Source organism: Phalaenopsis equestris, unplaced genomic scaffold, assembly GCF_001263595.1.
Source record: "Phalaenopsis equestris unplaced genomic scaffold, ASM126359v1 Scaffold000186, whole genome shotgun sequence".
Classification (NCBI taxonomy): domain Eukaryota; kingdom Viridiplantae; phylum Streptophyta; class Magnoliopsida; order Asparagales; family Orchidaceae; genus Phalaenopsis; species Phalaenopsis equestris.
The window spans coordinates 146,163-164,444 of record NW_018164628.1 but is presented as its reverse complement, the minus strand read 5'-3'; the positions used below and the strand labels follow the sequence as shown (position 1 = coordinate 164,444).

Below are 18,282 nucleotides of genomic sequence, written 5' to 3'. Positions count from 1 at the left end.
TTGATATTATGTAGAAAATAAGAAAAATCTAAAAAGTTTTTATTATATTTTTCTTTATGTAAGAGGGGTTCTAAATATAAATCTTCATGAAATATTTAAAAAAACAAGAATAAATCCATAAAAAACTGAGACAAATTAAGAAAGTGTAAATGATTCTATAGAGAAGCACACGGATTGCAATTTAAGATTCATAGAAAATTTATCGAACAATGTAAGGCATCAATCTATGTGTCCACTGTGGAAGACAGAGAAAAAATCAACATTACGTATGTGCATCTAATGAATAGTATAACATAAATGATGCTACTAAAATAGATGTGACTTCAAATCACATGAACCAAAGTCGAAAAATTAAAACTTAAAACAAATCATTGTAAAATTCTCATTTTTCCTCTCCAAACGAATGTTTCATTGGCCCACATCCTAACTCCTCTTATTTATAACCAAATAAGCCCACAAAAAACCAAGGGAGCCATCAGATGCTTAAGTTTAATGTGTGAGACATTAAACATAATAGAAACAGCATTCAAACAGAAAACAAAACCAAATTTCAAAACAATATTTCCGCTCAATCAAACAGAGATTAGTATTTAACAGGGAAATATTAATCTATAACTCACCAAAATGTCAAAAGCAGCAGTATCATGGTGCAATTTTAACAAACAACAAACGACATACTTGTTGCCAAGAGACTTAACAAATTTACCGAATAGGAAGTGTAAACATTTCTTATTAAAACTATTTATTTCGCTGTAGGATATCGAGATGACAGTTATAGGACTCGAAACTGCTTAAGCAATTACCTGCCTTCTTTCCATATGCCAGGAGAATCAAGATCATCCAGTTTGTAGTAGCAGAAGCATATTTAACCTCAGCCAGAAAGTCTGGCTAGCTGGGAGGGAATAGCTAAAACCAGAAGGCCCGAATTTCTGCAGAGCTATTACTATTCAAACTAAAGAACAAATCAGGGCTTCAAAGATATCGAGTAGTTTAGAGGGTCTCCAAATTTTAGAAAGAATCAATATAGAAAGATTAGGGAATCCACATCTACTTTCAAATTAGAGAGCGTAATGCTCTTTAGTAATTTCATAAATTTCATAATGAAAATTTTTAATAGTTATATTTATGAAAAAAGAAGAAAATATATACTAATTTTTTTTAAGAGAATGATGCCTTAATGTATAATGATTTGTCACGATGATGTTGATGGTATGAGTGGTAAATGAGCATGACAGTTTATATCAATTCATAAAAAATTATAACTCATTATTTTCTCTAACTTACCTGATCAATTTTCCCATAACAAGATCCTAAATAACATAATGATGAGCAAAGAAAAAATGAATTTGCTGTTATGATTTTTAGTAAATTTGTGAATGGATAAAATGTTCATTTTAAGTTATAGAACATGTAATACTCTATTAAAAGTTAAGACAGGAGAAATTGAGATGTCTCTTAGTCCTATAATAGTTGTTAGAAATCCATCTTCAATTTTTATTTTTTAATTGTTGGGATAAGATTTGTAAATTTGAAATATATTAGCAAGATTTGTCATATGGTCAAGGAACCCTGAATCTACCATTAAAATAAGAGATGAACTGTTATAAACACAAAATCTAAAATTAGAATGTAAACCATTCTAAATAAGAGAGCAAAATCAAGATAAATTTTCTATAAGAGTTAAAAATTCCTTGATTGCCATTTTTTTTTTCTGAGTTGAGTAATTCTCGCTCCACTAGGCATGTGTGCCTTTGTTTATTTCCTCCACAACCTTAGGGTTGTCCATCAATTTCCTAGAATTTATCTTTAGTGTGCCTTTTCCTTTAATAGTGATTGCACCAAAACTTACGTTTGGGAGAATGTTTTTGTCCTTTGGAGAAGATTCAATGACAAAAAAATCTCTTACCTTAAATTTCAGATGTTATCATGAAAAATATTTCAAGCGTCAGATCATTTGATTATCATCTACTTCCTTTTTTAGCCAATATGAGAGGGCATACTTAAGTCTGAGAGGAGAAACTTTATATAGTTTGATTCAAAATTGATCAAATTCATTATTGATTCCTACTAGAAAATTTACAGATTAATATCTCGATGTCAGTTGGACTCTAACCAGTAAATCTTTATGACATTAAAGTATTTAATGATAGAAATATTAGCATTTTTTTTGGTAATGACAAGCTTTTAATTTGTAGATGAATGCAATGTCTTTCAGTTTTAAATAGGTTTGTGCAACTGCATCTCAAACCACTTTTGAAATTGAGAGAAAAATAAATGTTCTACTGATTTTTAATAACATGAATTTTCACACTGATTTCATGATTATGAAATCAAATTCTTCTCAAAATACGAACTTTGAATCTTCAAGCTCTGGAGATAGATACACAAAGTGTTTAATTTTTCCTTTTCCTTTCAAAAAGATTTTTTTTTTTTTAATTCATGACCATTTAAGATATTTTTTTACGTTCAAGTAATAAGGTGTTTGAAATCTATAGAATTCTCACTTGGTCTAATTTTCAGTATTAACCAATGTCGACTCTTCTGAAGGGAAATCGAAGAGCACAAACATAAGAAATAAAAGGAGAATCTAACAAGAGGAATATGGTTGAATTGGAAAATTTTAACCTTACGCTAAAAAAAATAGGACATCCTAATCTCACTTTGATATTATGTAGAAAAATAAGAAAACTCTAAAAACTTTTTGTTGAGATTTGGAAGAGAGTAGCACAATATTATTAATAGAAGGTGTGCTACTTAAACCCAATTACAATAGGCATAATAAAGAAAAAAAATAAATCAGAATAAAACAATAAAGAAAAGAAAATAAAACAGAATAAAGCAAAATATGAAACACATAATGAGGGAATAAGAGCAAATAATACACAATAATGACTAGGGATTGTCGTTATGATCTAACACTTCCCCTCAAGTTGAATAATAGATGTGAGTCATGTTCAACTTGAATTTGAAGTAATCGAGCAAAGGGCGAGGAAGATTTTTGGTGTGTATATCTGCTAGTTGATCACTGAAGGGCACATATGGAACATAAATCTCTCTGGAATCAATCTTTTCCCTAATGAAGTGTATGTCGATCTCCACATATTTTGTACGATCATGCTGGACTGGATTGTGAGCAATGTTGATTGCAATCTTATTATCATAGAAAATTTGCAGCGGAACGGCGGTTGACATATGAAGTTTGCGGAGCATGATGCTTAGCCAAAAAACTTCACATATTCCCAAGGATATGGACCAGAACTCAACTTTAGCATTACTTCGGGCAACCATAGACCGTTTTTTATTTATCCACGTGACAACATTGCCCCATACAAATGAACAATACCACGAGGTGAAACATCGATCATGACTTGATCTAGCCCAATCAGTATCTACATAAACAACAATAGACCGAGAGGTGTGATGAGAAAAAAAACAAACTTAAGTCTGGTGTGCCTTCCAAATAGTGGAGAATCCAGTGGACAACTTGGATATGGTGCTCGTAAGGGCATCTGTCGGGGTGACTATGGGCAAAGTAGGTTAGTTTTCCCACAAAAAGCTGGCAATGAGTCTTGTTGACAACCACGACATTTGAAATGTCAAACAGTTTTTCATTCGGAATCATAGGAACAACAACAGATTTGCATAGAAGAATGTTGTTCTCCGTCAAGAGGTCAATCACATATTTACGCCGAGACAGGCAAATGCCCGAAGATGATTGAGCCACTTCCATGCCGAATAAGTACCGGTGAGATCCCAAGTTCTTCATATCAAAGGACTTAACAAGAATGTCTTTTAACGACTCCAATGCTGGGAGATCATTACTTGTAAGAACAATATCGTCAATATTGACAGTAAGGATGGCTACCTAGCCATTGAAAAAAATGTCAAAAAAAGAGGTATGATTTGATTGAGCCTGAGTAAAGCCATGACCTACGACCATCTTTGTGAACTTGTCAAACCAGGCCTTGAGGACTACTTTAGCCCATAGAGGGACTTTTATAGCCTTTGCACTTGTCCTCTGAAGGCAATAGAATTAAAGTCAGGAGGGAGAGAGACGTACATCTCTGCTGTAAGCTCTCCATTCAAGAATGTATTTTTGACATCTAGTTGGAATAGAGGCCAATCCAATTTTATTGCAAGTGACAATAGGAACCGAATAGTGTTTGACTTAAGACACTGGAGCAAAAAACTCCTCATAGTCAACTCCGTAGGTCTGTAAGTACCATTTGACAACCAATCGTGGCTTGTTGAGTTCAAAGGACTCATCAGATTTGAACTTGATATAAAAAAAACCAACACCACCATACAACTTTCTTACCCTTAGGAAGATCCACGATGTTCCACATAGGGTTCCGCTGAAGATCAGTAAGAACAACTTCAGTATTAGCTGATATCTGATGGCCCGTCAGGGTATTAGCAAATGCTCTGTAGGTCGGCGAAAAACTGTGAAAATAGACATATTTTGCCATAAGATAGAGGGAACATATTTGATTGCATACCTTACTTGGAGAACTCACCTCCTCAGAATGAGGAGGGGTCGTTTTGAGAATGCCGCTTGAAGTGGAGTCAAGGTCCTGTAAGGAGGTAGCAGATTCCAGAGTAAGAGCAATGAAACGGGTGCGCCGGGTGTAGACACGGATAGTGGGAGGAGGTGATGGCACACTCACCGGACCAGAGGACTCACCAGTGATAGAAACAATAGGGGGAACATTCATAGGACTATGATAAGGGACAATATCTAAGAACCCGAGCTGCCTCTCAATTGGGGTCGGACTAAAAAAATAAGGAACACTTTTAAAGAATGATATATCAACACACATATATTTTGTTAGTGGTGGGATCTAGGCACCGATACTCTTTTTGAGTTGCAGTGTATCTAAGAAAGATGTATTTTATAGATTTGGGATCAAGTTTATTCCGAGTAAGGACAGTGTTCCGAACAAAACAATGTACCCAAAAACCTTGGGATCTAATGTAGAGAAGACCCAATTGGTAGGAAAGCATGACATCAGGATGGCTAAGGGAGTTCAAAACATGTTAATTTTGGACGAGACTATTTATGAGATAGGTAGTAGTTAGAATGACATCATTCCAAAAATATTTTGGAACATTGGATTGAAACATAATGTAGCAAACAACGTCGAGGTAACAGTTTTTTCTCTCGGCTACCTCACTTTGTTGAGTGTTTGTGCAAAATGGTGTAGAATGCCTTTACCAAGCAAAAAATCACTCAAAAAATATTTAAAAAACTCACAGTCATTGTAGGTTCCCTGAATGAGAGTTTTAAATTGAGTTAAAACAAAAGTGTAGAAATTTTGAAATGTTACAACAACTTCCGATTTTTCTTTTAAAATGTAGACCCACGTCATTTGAGTGTGGTCATTAATTAAGGCCAAGAACTACTGTTTATTGGTGTTGCTGGGAGTGTGAGAATGACAGTCACTGTGAATGAGGGAGAAATGAGCGGAAGGTGTGTAAGTGTGAGGTTGATAATGGACCCGGTGATGTTTGGCTAACTGACATGTCTCACAATTGAAATTAAATAGATTTTTATTAAAAAACATCAAAGGATATAACTTTTTCAAATATTGAAAACTAAAATGTCCTAAACAACAATATAATAATATGACGGGACATTCAATGACTCGAGATAGGCTACAACTTTTGATTGGTGTGTCTTCAATCTCCAAGTTCTCCTCTTGGAAGTAGTAGAGTCCGCCTTCCCCCTTAGCATTTCCAATCATCCTCTCCTAACGGCGATCCTGAAAAACACAACTATCATAAGAGAAATTAGCAACGCAATTGAAATCACTTGTCAACTTACTGACACATAATAAGTTACATTGCAATTGGGTAATATGTAAAATAGACTTCAGGGTTAGAAAATAGACAGATAATAAGTTAGTACAAACGACCTTTACCAGTAATGGGAATACAGGATCCATCAATAATTCTGGCGGTCTTTTTTCCAGGGCAAAGATCTTAAATCGAGAGAGCTTGCGAGCAGCCAGTATATGATCCATGACACCTGAATCAATAATACACGAACTAGATGAGGAATAAACTATGAGTCATAGAAAGAATTCCTTGTCCGCAGAGACTTGATTAGCTCCAAGAAGCTTGATCAATTGATCCATCTTGTTTATTAGGGATTCAAAGGATTACGAAATGTTTCAGATAGGAGTTGGTTGAGTCGTGCTTGGTTAGTACGCCGCCGTGAGTCCCTTGGCAGTAAAGGATTTGGACGAAGGTTTGTAAGTTGGCTTACCGTGAAGTTTTCAGCACTTGTCCCGAGTGTGATTGTGTTTCTGACAGTAATCACAGGTAAGGTGACCAGTCCAATATGTCATGAATGAGAGTTGAGTACCCTTGGAGATTAAAGCGTACAATTCTGCTGAAGGAGTGAAAGCGTCGAGCATGACAAGTCTCCTGCTTTCTTCCAGATGAATCTCAGTAAAAGCAACGCGGGCGAAAGAAAATGGCTCCCAACCAAGAATACAACCCCGAACTTCGTTGAGGGCTTTATTAAGGCTAGTGATATAGTTAGAACGTACGATCATTTTCTACGATCTTCTAGAAGAGGGATAAATCGGCTAGAGAATCTCAAGTGTAGTCGGAGTACAGATCACATTCCATCAATAGTACAATAAATTATAGTACTGGGTGACCCCTATTTTGTCTCCTGGATTTTTTAAATACCTTATAGAGTTGACCAAAATTTCCTATATCGGAAGACAGCCGTTCAGAGGGCACAAACTGAAGAGATGAAAATATATGAACGACCAATTGAAGTCTCCATAGAGTTGATCAACCACGACATGACCATGAAGTTCTCCACTTCTTAAGCTCCACATGTCGGGTCAGTCTTTGGAGACCCACAAACCATACCTGTGAGGTAATCAAACTTCCCACGACCTTTGATGAACAAAGACACTGCTTGGGATCATTAGGGCCGTAAAAAAAGCTCGTTATTCGCAAACAACTCATGTTTGACTCTTTAAGTAGCTCGTGTTCGGCTTGTTCACTTAACGAAAACGCTGAAAATAAATAAATTTTTTAAGCTCGAATTATAAACGAGTCTAACACGAACAACTCTTTGTTCTCTCGTGTTCGGCTTGTTTTAGGTCAAAATAAAAAATCATATAATTATTTATATAATAATATAGTATCTATATTAATTATATAATAAAATATTATCAATATTTATATCTAAGTTTTCATAACAACTTGTGTGTTAACGTGGTTCTGCGTCTTCTTTTGCATAGATTTAGTCGAGATTCGAATCCAACACTCTACATTTATTTTTTTCAATTAATTTTAACGTGCCAATTTCAAGTCGAACACGAACAAAAATATTTAAATCGAGCCGAACACGAACACACTGTTCACGAGTCAATTTCAATTTTGAACGAGCCGAACACGAGCCAAGTCTGAGCTAGCTCAAGCTCGGTTCGTTTACAGCTCTAGGGACCATTGGAGACTGTCGTTCTGTTTATAGGTTGTGATTAAGACATTCATGTTGGTGTCCTATCCTCTGGTTTGTAAAGTGATTGAAGTCGGTAACGATCCTCCTGTGGACTCATGTGTAAGAGGTTCGATGGTGAAAGAATCCGCCATACTTCCAAAAGAGCCAAAGGTGATGAGGGTTGTAGAAACTTAGAAAAGGTTGGCAAGAGGCTGGAACAATAGCCGACAAAACAGGTTGAAAGACAGTCGGCCAGTGGGTTGAAGGAAAGTGGCAGATAGTTCCAGTAGGGAGGCCAGCTAGAGGAGCAACAAATTAGGCTTTGTGGCAGAAAGGGGCTTAGCGACAAGGATGTGAATTGCGGTAGATAAGAACTGCGGTTGAAGGGAAATGTGACAAATATGAACTACGATAGATAAGAACCACAGCTGAATAAAGAGCTTGACTAAAAGGTGGCAGCCAACAGGCTAGGGCGGAACCTCTAGATGTAGAGTCAAGACTCTGATGCCATGTTGAGATTTGGAATAGAGCAACAGGAAATTATTGATAGGAGGAAGGGTATTTAAAGCCAATTACAATAGGCATAACAAAGGGAAAAAAAAATCAAAATAAAATCATAAGGGAAAGAAAATAAAATAGAATAAAGCTAAATAGAAGATACATAATAAGGGAACAAGAGAAAATAATAAGTAATAATGACTATGGATTGTCATTATAATCTAAGAAGTTTTATTATATTTTTCTTTATGTAAGAGAGGATGTAAATATAAATCTTCATGAAACATTTCAAAAAGAAGAATAAATCCAAAAAAATTGAGATAAATTAAGAAGGTGCAAATGATTCTATAGAGAAGCACAGGGACTGCAATTTAAGAGTCATAAAAAAATTGATCCAACAATAAAAGACATCAATCCATGTGTCTTACATATATTGTTATGATTGCAGGGTGAACAATCCCCACTGTGGAAGAGAGAAAAAATCAACATTATGTATGTGTATCTAATGAATAGAATAACATATTATATCACAAATTATATTATTTAAATATATGTGACTTCAAATCACATAACCCAAATTCAAAAAGTTAAAACGTAAAGCAAACCATTGTACACTTCCCTTTTTGCCTCTCCAACCAAATGTTTCATTGGCCCACATCCAAACTCCTCTTATATAATAAACCAAGGGAGCCATTAGATGCATAGGTTGAATGTGTGAGACATTAAACATAGCAGAAACAACATTCAAACAAAAACAAAACAAAATTTCACAACACTATTGCCTCAATAAAATAGAGATTAGTATTTAACAAGGAAATATTAATCTTTAACTCACCAAAATGTCAAAAGCAACAGTTTCATGGTGCGATTTTAGCAAACAATAAACGACATTCATGTTGCGACTTAACAAATTTACCGAACGTGAGTCGAACATGAACAAGAATATTTAAATCGAGTCAAACACGAACACACTGTTCACGAGCCAAGTTCAAACGCGAGCTGATTTCGAATAAGAGCAATCTCGAACGAGCCCAACAAAAGCCAAGCTTGAACTCGTTCAAGCTCGGTTCGTTTACAGCCATAGGGACCATTGGAGACTCGTTTTGTTTATAGGTTGTGATTAAGAAATTCATTTGATTTCTTATCCTCTGGTTTGTAAAGTGATTGAAGTTGGTAACGATCCTCCATTGTACTCATGCACACTATCAGTAAAAGGTTCAATAGTGAAGGAATCCACCATACTTCCAAAAGAGTCAAAGGTGATGTTGGGTTGTAGAGAAATATAAAAGGTTGGCAAGAGGGATGTCCAGTGGCTGAAAAAACTTCTGGAACAACAACCGACAAAATAGGTTGAAAGGCAGCCGACCAGTGGTTGGAAGGAAAATGGCAGATAGTTCCTGTAGGGCGGCCAACCAGAGGAGCAACAGATTAGGCTTCGTAGCAGAAAGGGGCTTAGCGATAAGGCTGTGAATTGCAGTAGATAGGAACTGCAGTTGAAGGGAACTGCGACAATATGAACTACGGTAGATAAGAACCACAGCTGAATAAGGAGTCTGGCTGGAAGGTGGTTGCTAGTAGGCTAGGGTGGAACCTCTAGGGTTAGAGCCAAGGCTATGATGTCATGTTGAGATTTGAAATAGAGCAGCATGAAATTATCTATAGGAGAAGGGGTATTTAAACTCAATTACAATAGGAATAATAAAAGAAAAAAATAAATCAAAATAAAGCAATAAGGGAAAGAAAATAAAACAAAATAAAGCTAAATAGGAGATACATTATAAGGGAACAAGAGCAAATAATAAGTAAGAACGGCTAGGGATTGTCTTTATAATCTAAGAATTTTCTTATATTTTTCTTGATGTAAGAGAGGATGTAAATATAAATCTTCATGAGGCATTTCAAAAACAAGAACAAATCCAAAAAAATTGAGATAAATTAAGGTGCAAATGATTCTATAGAGAAGCACACGGACTGCAATTTAAGAGTCATAGAAAAATTGATCCAACAATAAAAGACATCAATCCATTTGTCTTAAATTTTTTGTTATGATTGCAGAGCGAACAGTCCCCAATGCGGAAGAGAGAAAAAATCAACATTATGCATGAGTATCTAATGAATAGAATAACATATTATATCACAAATTATATTATTTAAATATATGTGACTTCAAATCACATAAGCCAAAGTCAAAAAGTTAAAACGTAAAACAAACCATTGTACACTTCCCCTTTTTCCTCTCCAACCAAATGTTTTAATGGCCCACATCCAAACTCTTATATAATAAACCAAGGGAGCCATTAGATGCTTAGGTTGAATGTGTGAGACATTAAACATAGCAAAAACAGCATTCAAACAAAAACAAAACAAAATTTCAAAACACTATTGCCTCAATCATACAGAGATTAGTATTTAACAAGAAAATATTAATATTTAACTCCCCAAAATGTCAAAAGCAGTAGTGTCATGGTGCAATTTTAGCAAATAATAAACGGCATTCATGTTGCCAAGCGACTTAACAAATTTACCAAATAGGAAGTGTGCACATTTCTTAATAAAAATATTCATTTCGCTGTAGGATATGGACATGAAAGGTATAGGACTAGAAACTACTTAAAAAATTACTTTAACAAAATGTCAAAAGCAGCAGTGTCATGGTGCAATTTTAACAAACAATAAACGGCATTCATGTTGCCGAGCGACTTAACAAATTTACTAGATAGGAAGTATGAACATTTCTTAATAAAACTATTCATTTCGCTGTAGGATATGAAGATGACAGTTATAAGACTAGAAACTACTTAAGAAATTATTTTACAGTAAAGCAATTACCTGCCTTCTCTCCATAAGGCAGGAGAATGTAGATCATCCACTTTGAAGTAACAGAAAGCATATTTAACCTCAGCCAGAAACTCTGACTGGCTAGGAGGGAATAGCTAAAACCAAAAGGCTCGAATTTCTGCAGAGCTATTACTATTCAAATGAAACGAACAGGTAAAACTGCAGAACAAGAGAAGTGTCTTGCACAAATTAGAAATTTAGAATGTCATCTACCGAATCTTTCAAGCCGCCGCCTCCTTACCTCCTCTAAGCTGAGCTCAACATTACCATTTGACAACATAGGTGCAGTAAACCCGTTACCCAGCCTCTCTGTGCCACACATCTCGCATACATCCGCCAAAGCAGAGTTGTCATATGTGCAAGCAGCACATCTCCACACATCATAAACCCTTTGAACAGGCCGTCTGCTTCCAACTGTACCCCTTCCTGATATTCGCCGAGTTGGCCACCCAATCAAGCTTCTCAGAAACTTCACAGGCCAGCTTACAACCGCAGCTGTATGCCTCATCAATGCTGCAAGTGGATCAGGACCGCTATACGACCTCCTCAGCTTTAGATAGAGGAGTCCAGCTAGAATTCCACCAAGATGACCAAGGAAAGAGACACCAGGAACAAACAACTGGATGAGAATCAATTCCGCCCACGCAGCGTGACGAGCTGGGATCAGGAGACCATTTAGAGATGTCAAGTCATCTGATTCAGAATTCAAAACAACTTTCATGGCAAATAGAACGCCAGAAAACCCCACAGCAAACTGGTTGTAATATGCTGTTTCATAGTCAAAGAAGAGCAGTAAGCTTTTGGCAAGAAGTAGAGTGATTCCTTGGGAGAGAGTAAGTAGTGCTGCTAGCATTGAAGTAAATTCCACGCTTCCCATCGAGGTTTCCAGCTGAATCCCCTTCCACAAGAGGGACATCATGTTATAAACTAGATGGGATTCACTCATGTGGTAGAAAGCTGACAGGAAAAAGCGTTTTAGGTCCCCATACTGCACAGACAGAGATCAAGAGTTAAAGTTCATGATTAACAGTATTAAATAAGCCTTCCAAATTTGGAAGGTCTATTCAAGAATTAAATAACTAGGGAAAGTGATTAAAACTCATGATAGAAATGAACAAAAAAGATTTCTTAGGGAAACATATGACAAATATAACACTGGCCGTAAAACAAAGATAATGCTAATGAAAACAATGCAGGATAATACTGAACAATTTTGCATAGCATATGGCAAGTAAAAGTATAGTTACAGCTCGACAATGGTACAGTTTTTCTGCATTCTTCTGCACCATATAGTGTTTAGCTAAATTACTAGAGATGCCTTGATGAATTTAAGATACCAAAGTTAAATCTCTACCCATGGTCTTGCTATCTACTGCAAGGCCCCCGAATCAGTATCAATCCACCCAACCACCATTCCCTTCCCTAAAGTATTCTCTCAATCTCCCTCTAGATTTCTAAATCTAGCTCTAAAAACTTAATCTAGCCCTACAAGGTGGGTTGAAATGGGTTAAGGGATGAAAATGTAGAACAACAACGGAAGAGAATGTAGTTTGTAGGTTTTCCTTGATCACTCCTGGTAAGGTTCTTCCAAAACATACCTAAACGTACTATAACCTTTACTGAAGAAACCCCCACTATTTAAAGATTTTGCCAAACATTTCTTATACATGAACATTATGTTCCATGAAATAGAATAGGAGACTTATAGAAATTAATAAATTTCTTAATTGAAGAAAGCAACTTAACAGAAAAGAAAAAACCTTTCTACGGTTTAAAAAAAAAAAAAAAAAAAAGAATACTGATCCTAGTAAGGCATGAGTCATTAAATTTTCCCATATGTCAAAAACACCAAGCCCCCAGCAGGCTCCCTCTATTACTATCATTCCATAAATATTTGTCCGGTAAGCCATTACTGAATTAGTGTAATCGGGACTGAAACGTTTGGTGACCTTTAGTTTCCTCAATTGTATGCCAAGTCGCACATTCTCAAATCAAGTTATCACATCTAAATTGTAGCAACCTTTCAAATACCTAAATGAAAATAAGTGATGACAAATCATAGCAAAATTTCAAACAAAACTGGGAGGTCTATATGAAAGGTTTCTAAAAGTAGACAGAAAATGATAGAAAATAAGAATTCATAAAATAAAGCTAATAATAATCATAATGATCACCTTTAAGAGAGAGTCCCCCATCTGTAGAAGTTGAATGCAATTTACGCATGATAGTGCTATGATCACAAACAAAGAAAACCAAATTGGCAAAGTAGCAATATATATATATATATATATATATATGATTGCCTTTTGAATTTACAAATCATAAGGATTGAGGTATGAAGTTACATACAATCATCAGACCATTAGGAAAACAAATGAACGAATCAAGGTTTGATGTTGATAGTGCTAGCGTAATTTCTAAAGTGGCACTGGAACTAATCAGGTTATAGTGAAAAATCTAATTGTGGTGAAAAGTGACCAATAGCTTAACCAATCTCATATCAATTGTTAATTTCTAACAGAGTTTAAACTTCAATAAAATGCTAGAAACTTAGCTGAACAAGAATTAAAAATAATACAAATAACATTTTTGCCACAAACTATAAGAAAAGAGGGAAAACATTAAATGCACCAGGGAGGAGTATATGCCACTAGATGTTGTGAAGGTTAGCTATAGAAATGTACTAGAGAGAGTAGTGAACATAGAGTTGAAAGAAAATTACTAAGGTGCTAGGGTTGATAAAATAATTAAATGTGCTTAATTTAATTATATATGAAGATTTTATATTAGATTGACTAATGATGAACTATTAAAGCAAATTGTATGTACATATTGATAATCTTAACTTAACAAGGAAGTTTTCACAAAATGGGATAGCTGCAGCTTTTTGTAAAGGTAATTGTAAAGATATTGTAGAAAAAATAACTTTTTAAGGCTGTTGTGGGCATTATAAATTTCCTTTTTTTTTCCTAGAAATTTGGTGGCTAATTTTCTTAGAACTATCATACTTTAACATAAATAGTTATAAAAAGTAGTTTTCCACCCCAAAAAAAATTTATAAAGCAGCAAAAAAGTAACAATCAAGCATAGCCACGATGGCAATCTCAAAAAGCAACTTAATGAGAAAGTTCTCCCAAACAAACCCTTGATGAGAAATATATACTGGCATCTGATGTTTAATTTCAGAGCAACATTGGCATTTGACGTTTTTGTAGGCATTGGTAGTGCCTCGCAAACTTAAAAAGATGTAATCTTTTGATTCTAGGGTGTTCAAGGGCAAATTATTTGATTTCCTAATTATTTTATATAGATAAAATGTGTCATTTAGAGTTTATTTTTAGACTCAGAGAATAAAGATTTCTCATTAATGTAAGCATTCATTATTAATTACATCTCAAGTGTGAACACAAGAGCACTCTCATTTAAGAACCAAAATGAATTCTGATTGGTAATGAAAACTTGGGTTTGTGTATGGAGGTCATCGATAAAAATAAATTGTAAGCCCAACCAAGAACTCATAACTTCATTGTCCTAGGGGAAAATGGTGCATCTATTCTGCTTACGACAAGGTACTAAGATAATGATGAATCAAGGGAGTTTGAGTAATGAACAAAATTTGAATCCTCTCAATCCAAAGTAGACTAAGATAATAGTATGACACCCATCCTCTCAAAATAAAGACAAAATAAATTCAATTTAAATTTAAATTTAAATTGAATAGAGTCCAAAAATATGAATATAATTATCTATGGTTAAGAAGTGTTCTTACATGAAAACTAGATTGGAATGCACTAGGCTCAAACAACTCATATTGATATTGGCTCAAATACAGAAATCATAATCTAAAACAATTTGGTGGTATTTTTATAAGAATATTTTTGGTTGAAAGACAATACATGATTAATTTAGCAATTCAAATTAAAATCACTGATATATCTTGGTATAGTAAGTGCTCTATGACGTGTGGGAGAATATTCCTTGAATGTATTCTATTCTTGATTTGAATGGCCAAGAGATAGATAAAGAGTAGGGGGTCGAGTTTAAGAAATTAATTGGGAAGAGTTATCCAATTCCTTTAAAATTCTTCTTCATCTGCCCCCCTCCTTTTAGGAGATTTGGCTTGAATTTAGCCTTAACTTTCTCATTCCTCGCTTGAATTATGGAGCTGATTTTCACATATCCAAAGTGTCCATTGAATGGTAGCAAAATGTCCTACTTGAATGGATAGAACAACAGAGTTAATTATGACTCCTTTAAGTACTAATATAATAGTATTTTCTACCCTCCTTGCAATTTGAGATGAAAATCATATCAAAACTTCTTCTTTTTTGATCTGATGAATACAACTGAGGTTTCGACTTAATATTATAGGCCAGTTGACTTATTTTAAGCTTGTATGTAGTCTATTGGTTTTGATTTAAAATGACAAAATCTCATTTTAATCTGCTTACTAAATTCTATCCCAATTAGGATGAATTTCAATTTTGAGAGCTACACAAATCACAAAGGTATTAGGTTCCATATATATTGAGTGTGAACTATACACATCTCTCTAGCATTTCTTCGGATTGCTAGGATATAGAATGGATCACTCAAATATGAAGGGGCATTAGAAAGTTCTATAGACTTTGGGCTACAGTGAGTCAAATAGGGCAAAATCAAGACCAAAGATCTAAGAGCTTGATAAGAGATCAACAATTGCATTTGAAAATACATACTATAAGAAGCAAAAAATAAAATTCAACATTAAAACCAATAAATTAGAAATATATTGCTTTGAAATAAGGAAAAAAATCTATTCATTGATTATAAGACAGCTTTATGAGAAAGATGGATAATATAACTAAGCAATTATTTATCTATGTATATTTTATTAGCATAAAATATTGTCATAATAAATAAATAATTAAACATAAATTGTCAAGCTTAAAATATATGGTGTGATGTAGTACGAACCATCGTGGTAGGCATAGGTGTAATGGCAGAAGCATGAGTGACCTGATATTAGCATTTAATTGAAAATCAATAGTGATAAACTTTATTATTATGTTATCTTAGTGTTTCATTAAGTAGTTAATATACAAGTTGTAGTTAGTTTAGATAATGGTGGTCGTAAGGTGTGGCATTATTTAGTATTCATCTTTGCTAAAAAATCATAACAAAATTATCATGTCTTCTTCCCTTCTTCCTAGGGTATGTCCTAGGTTACGCCATGTTGTTATTAACCTTTTAAGAAAAATTAATAAAGAGAAACTTTAAAATTAAACTAAACTATATGGGGTTTAAAATTTTTTATTGCATCAAAAGGATTACCATAAAAAGTTATAGGATAGCCTCATAATGCATTTTAGTAAGGACGAAGTGCTTTTTCATCCTAAGGTGGATTTATGGACGACGTGCTTTTTCATCCTTCCACGACAGCTGACTTCCTTCCTTCATAGCTCGCTGTTGCAAATGAAAAGAATCATGCAGGAGAAGAAAATCAAAGGATAAGACTGCTCGAGCCTCGTCGCATGTTGCCTCTGTGGTCTCCAGAGTCCGAAACCTTGCCTACATCACTCCCTCTCTCCCTGTTTCGCCCAAAACCATCGCCTTGATCAACGAATCCTCACGATACAGTCCCTATTAGAGCTAGCAAGTAATGCCAGTAGGAGATCGTTGCATATAGAGACCACATATACTCCCATCTTTCTCATCCTTCTGCTCCAATCCTACTAGACACTATCAAGGAAGGTAAATCTGGTCGCGCCATCCTTTCGTTAGAATTGAAGACCACCTGTGAAAATTTTATTTTTTTCACCAGAGAAAGATTTTTATCCCACATTTGAATGAGTTCATGATTTCAATTATTATTCCAGGAACTAAATTATGAGTTCGAAAGAAATTGGAGTATAGATTTGCTTTATTGAAGATTGATGTCTAAAAAATATTTTGGCTTAGTTTTCCCTTTAAAAGGGCGAACTGGAAAAAAAAGAGTGAAGAAGAAGGCATATTTGAATGATTGATTTCTGCGAACCGATGTATTTAGGCGTGCACGATCAAACTATTGAGATCAAACGATGAGTAGGAACAATTTAAAAAGTCCTTATGCATTTCCCCCTACTCTACTGGCTGCAGCCATATTTGTCAGCAAAGCAAATGAAATCCTGAAACAAATGCCAAACACAAATTGCAAATTAAAGTAGTTTTAATGGAGATAATACCACACATAAAATTTGGATTTAGTTTAACTGGATTTACTAAATCAGGATTTACTAAATCCGGATTTACTAAATCCGGATTTACTGGATTTTGGGGGTGTTTGGCTGCATCTTGGATTTACTAAATAAACAAATTATTTGTTTTAGGAATGTCATAAGAATGGCTAATGATTTGATTTAAATCATTAGAATTTCTCAGGACAATAATCATTCTTCAGCACATAATGATCATATGCAATAAATAAATAAATAAATAAATAAAATATCATCAGACATTAGTCAATTTTAAGCCATGAGACTTATAATTGATATTTTATCAAAGGAGTCCGGAACACTGCAATTGCAAGAAACAAAGCCAACAAAATTTTTTGTTTCATAACAACATAACTACCAGAAAAGTAATCTCCAGACCTATTCACTTTCTCCATCGTTGATAACATGATTCCATATCACATTGCATACATTACAGATGCATTTCGCAAGAGCCAAATTACCTACCAGAAATACAAGACCGCATAGATCGAACAAACACATGCCACTTTATGCTGAGAGAATTGACTACTACTCATCAAAATTAGCTTTGACAAAAGAAGCGAATAGAATAGGATGGTACCTTCACTATTAGATGGGGGTTGAACCAGACCTCGTCAATAGTGGGGAGAATGCGGTCGAGGGTTCCGGGGCGGAGATAAATCAGGGTATTGGCGAGGATGAGCCCCGCCGTCACCGGAGGCTTTCGCCGGAGCCGGTAGTATTCAGTACCAACGTGCAAAGCAAGAACTGGAATCATCCCCCGCGATATCCTCCTCCTTATGCCGCCCTCCCGATCCATTTTCAGCCTTTATGGGTACTCGCCCTCCCTCCCTCCCTCTCCCTCTCCCTCTCCCTCTCCCTCTCACGGCTTGTTTCGTTCCTTGGACTGGCCGGGTAACCTTTCTTGCTGTTCAAGTAACGGTAATTCTCTTGGTATTCAAGACATGGAAGGTTCCAGAAAATGTTAAACTATGACTTTAGCTGTGGTGTTCATGGGAGTTTACATACATAAATTTATTTTAATGTATTTCCATGTATAATAGTTAAGGTTTAAATTTTACATTTATCATGTACAACCTCTTTAATATGACTTCAAAATTATTTTTTTTATTATTAATTTTTAAAGAATAAAATGCACCCTAGCAGATACTCATAAGTCATTATTAAAATTTATCATTTGATATTAATAACGAGATGTTTAGCACGGATCTCATAATTTTTTTGAGCAGGGAACATTCAAATATCAAT

General features: G+C 34.9%; 1 protein-coding gene across 4 annotated transcripts; it reads right to left on the bottom strand.

Annotated features, from left to right (window-relative positions):
* Positions 1-733: 733 nt before the first annotated feature.
* LOC110022358 (rhomboid-like protein 14, mitochondrial) lies at positions 734-17,900 on the bottom strand. 4 transcript variants are annotated; one of them, XR_002293777.1, is made up of 3 exons: positions 17,615-17,900; positions 10,793-11,789; positions 734-929 (listed from the first exon to the last, which is right to left on the bottom strand). XR_002293777.1 is itself a non-coding variant. In XM_020721244.1 (2 exons), exons 1-2 carry the CDS (start codon positions 17,831-17,833, stop codon positions 11,007-11,009), a joined length of 1,002 nt encoding a protein of 333 aa, XP_020576903.1. In that variant the 5' UTR covers positions 17,834-17,900; the 3' UTR covers positions 10,596-11,006. The 4 variants fall into 4 exon arrangements, 1 of the variants encoding a protein (XP_020576903.1); XR_002293778.1 differs by lacking the exon at positions 734-929 and adding an exon at positions 5,647-5,775; XR_002293776.1 differs by lacking the exon at positions 734-929 and adding an exon at positions 5,647-5,762.
* Positions 17,901-18,282: the final 382 nt, after the last annotated feature.

Coding starts and splice junctions, on each gene's coding strand:
- LOC110022358 (XM_020721244.1), bottom strand. CDS start 17,833: ATGGATCGGGAGGGCGGCATAAGGAGGAGGATATCGCGGGGGATGATT. Junction 11,790..17,614: donor ACCCCCATCTAATAGTGAAG/GTACCATCCTAT, acceptor CTGTCTGTGCAG/TATGGGGACCTAAAACGCTT.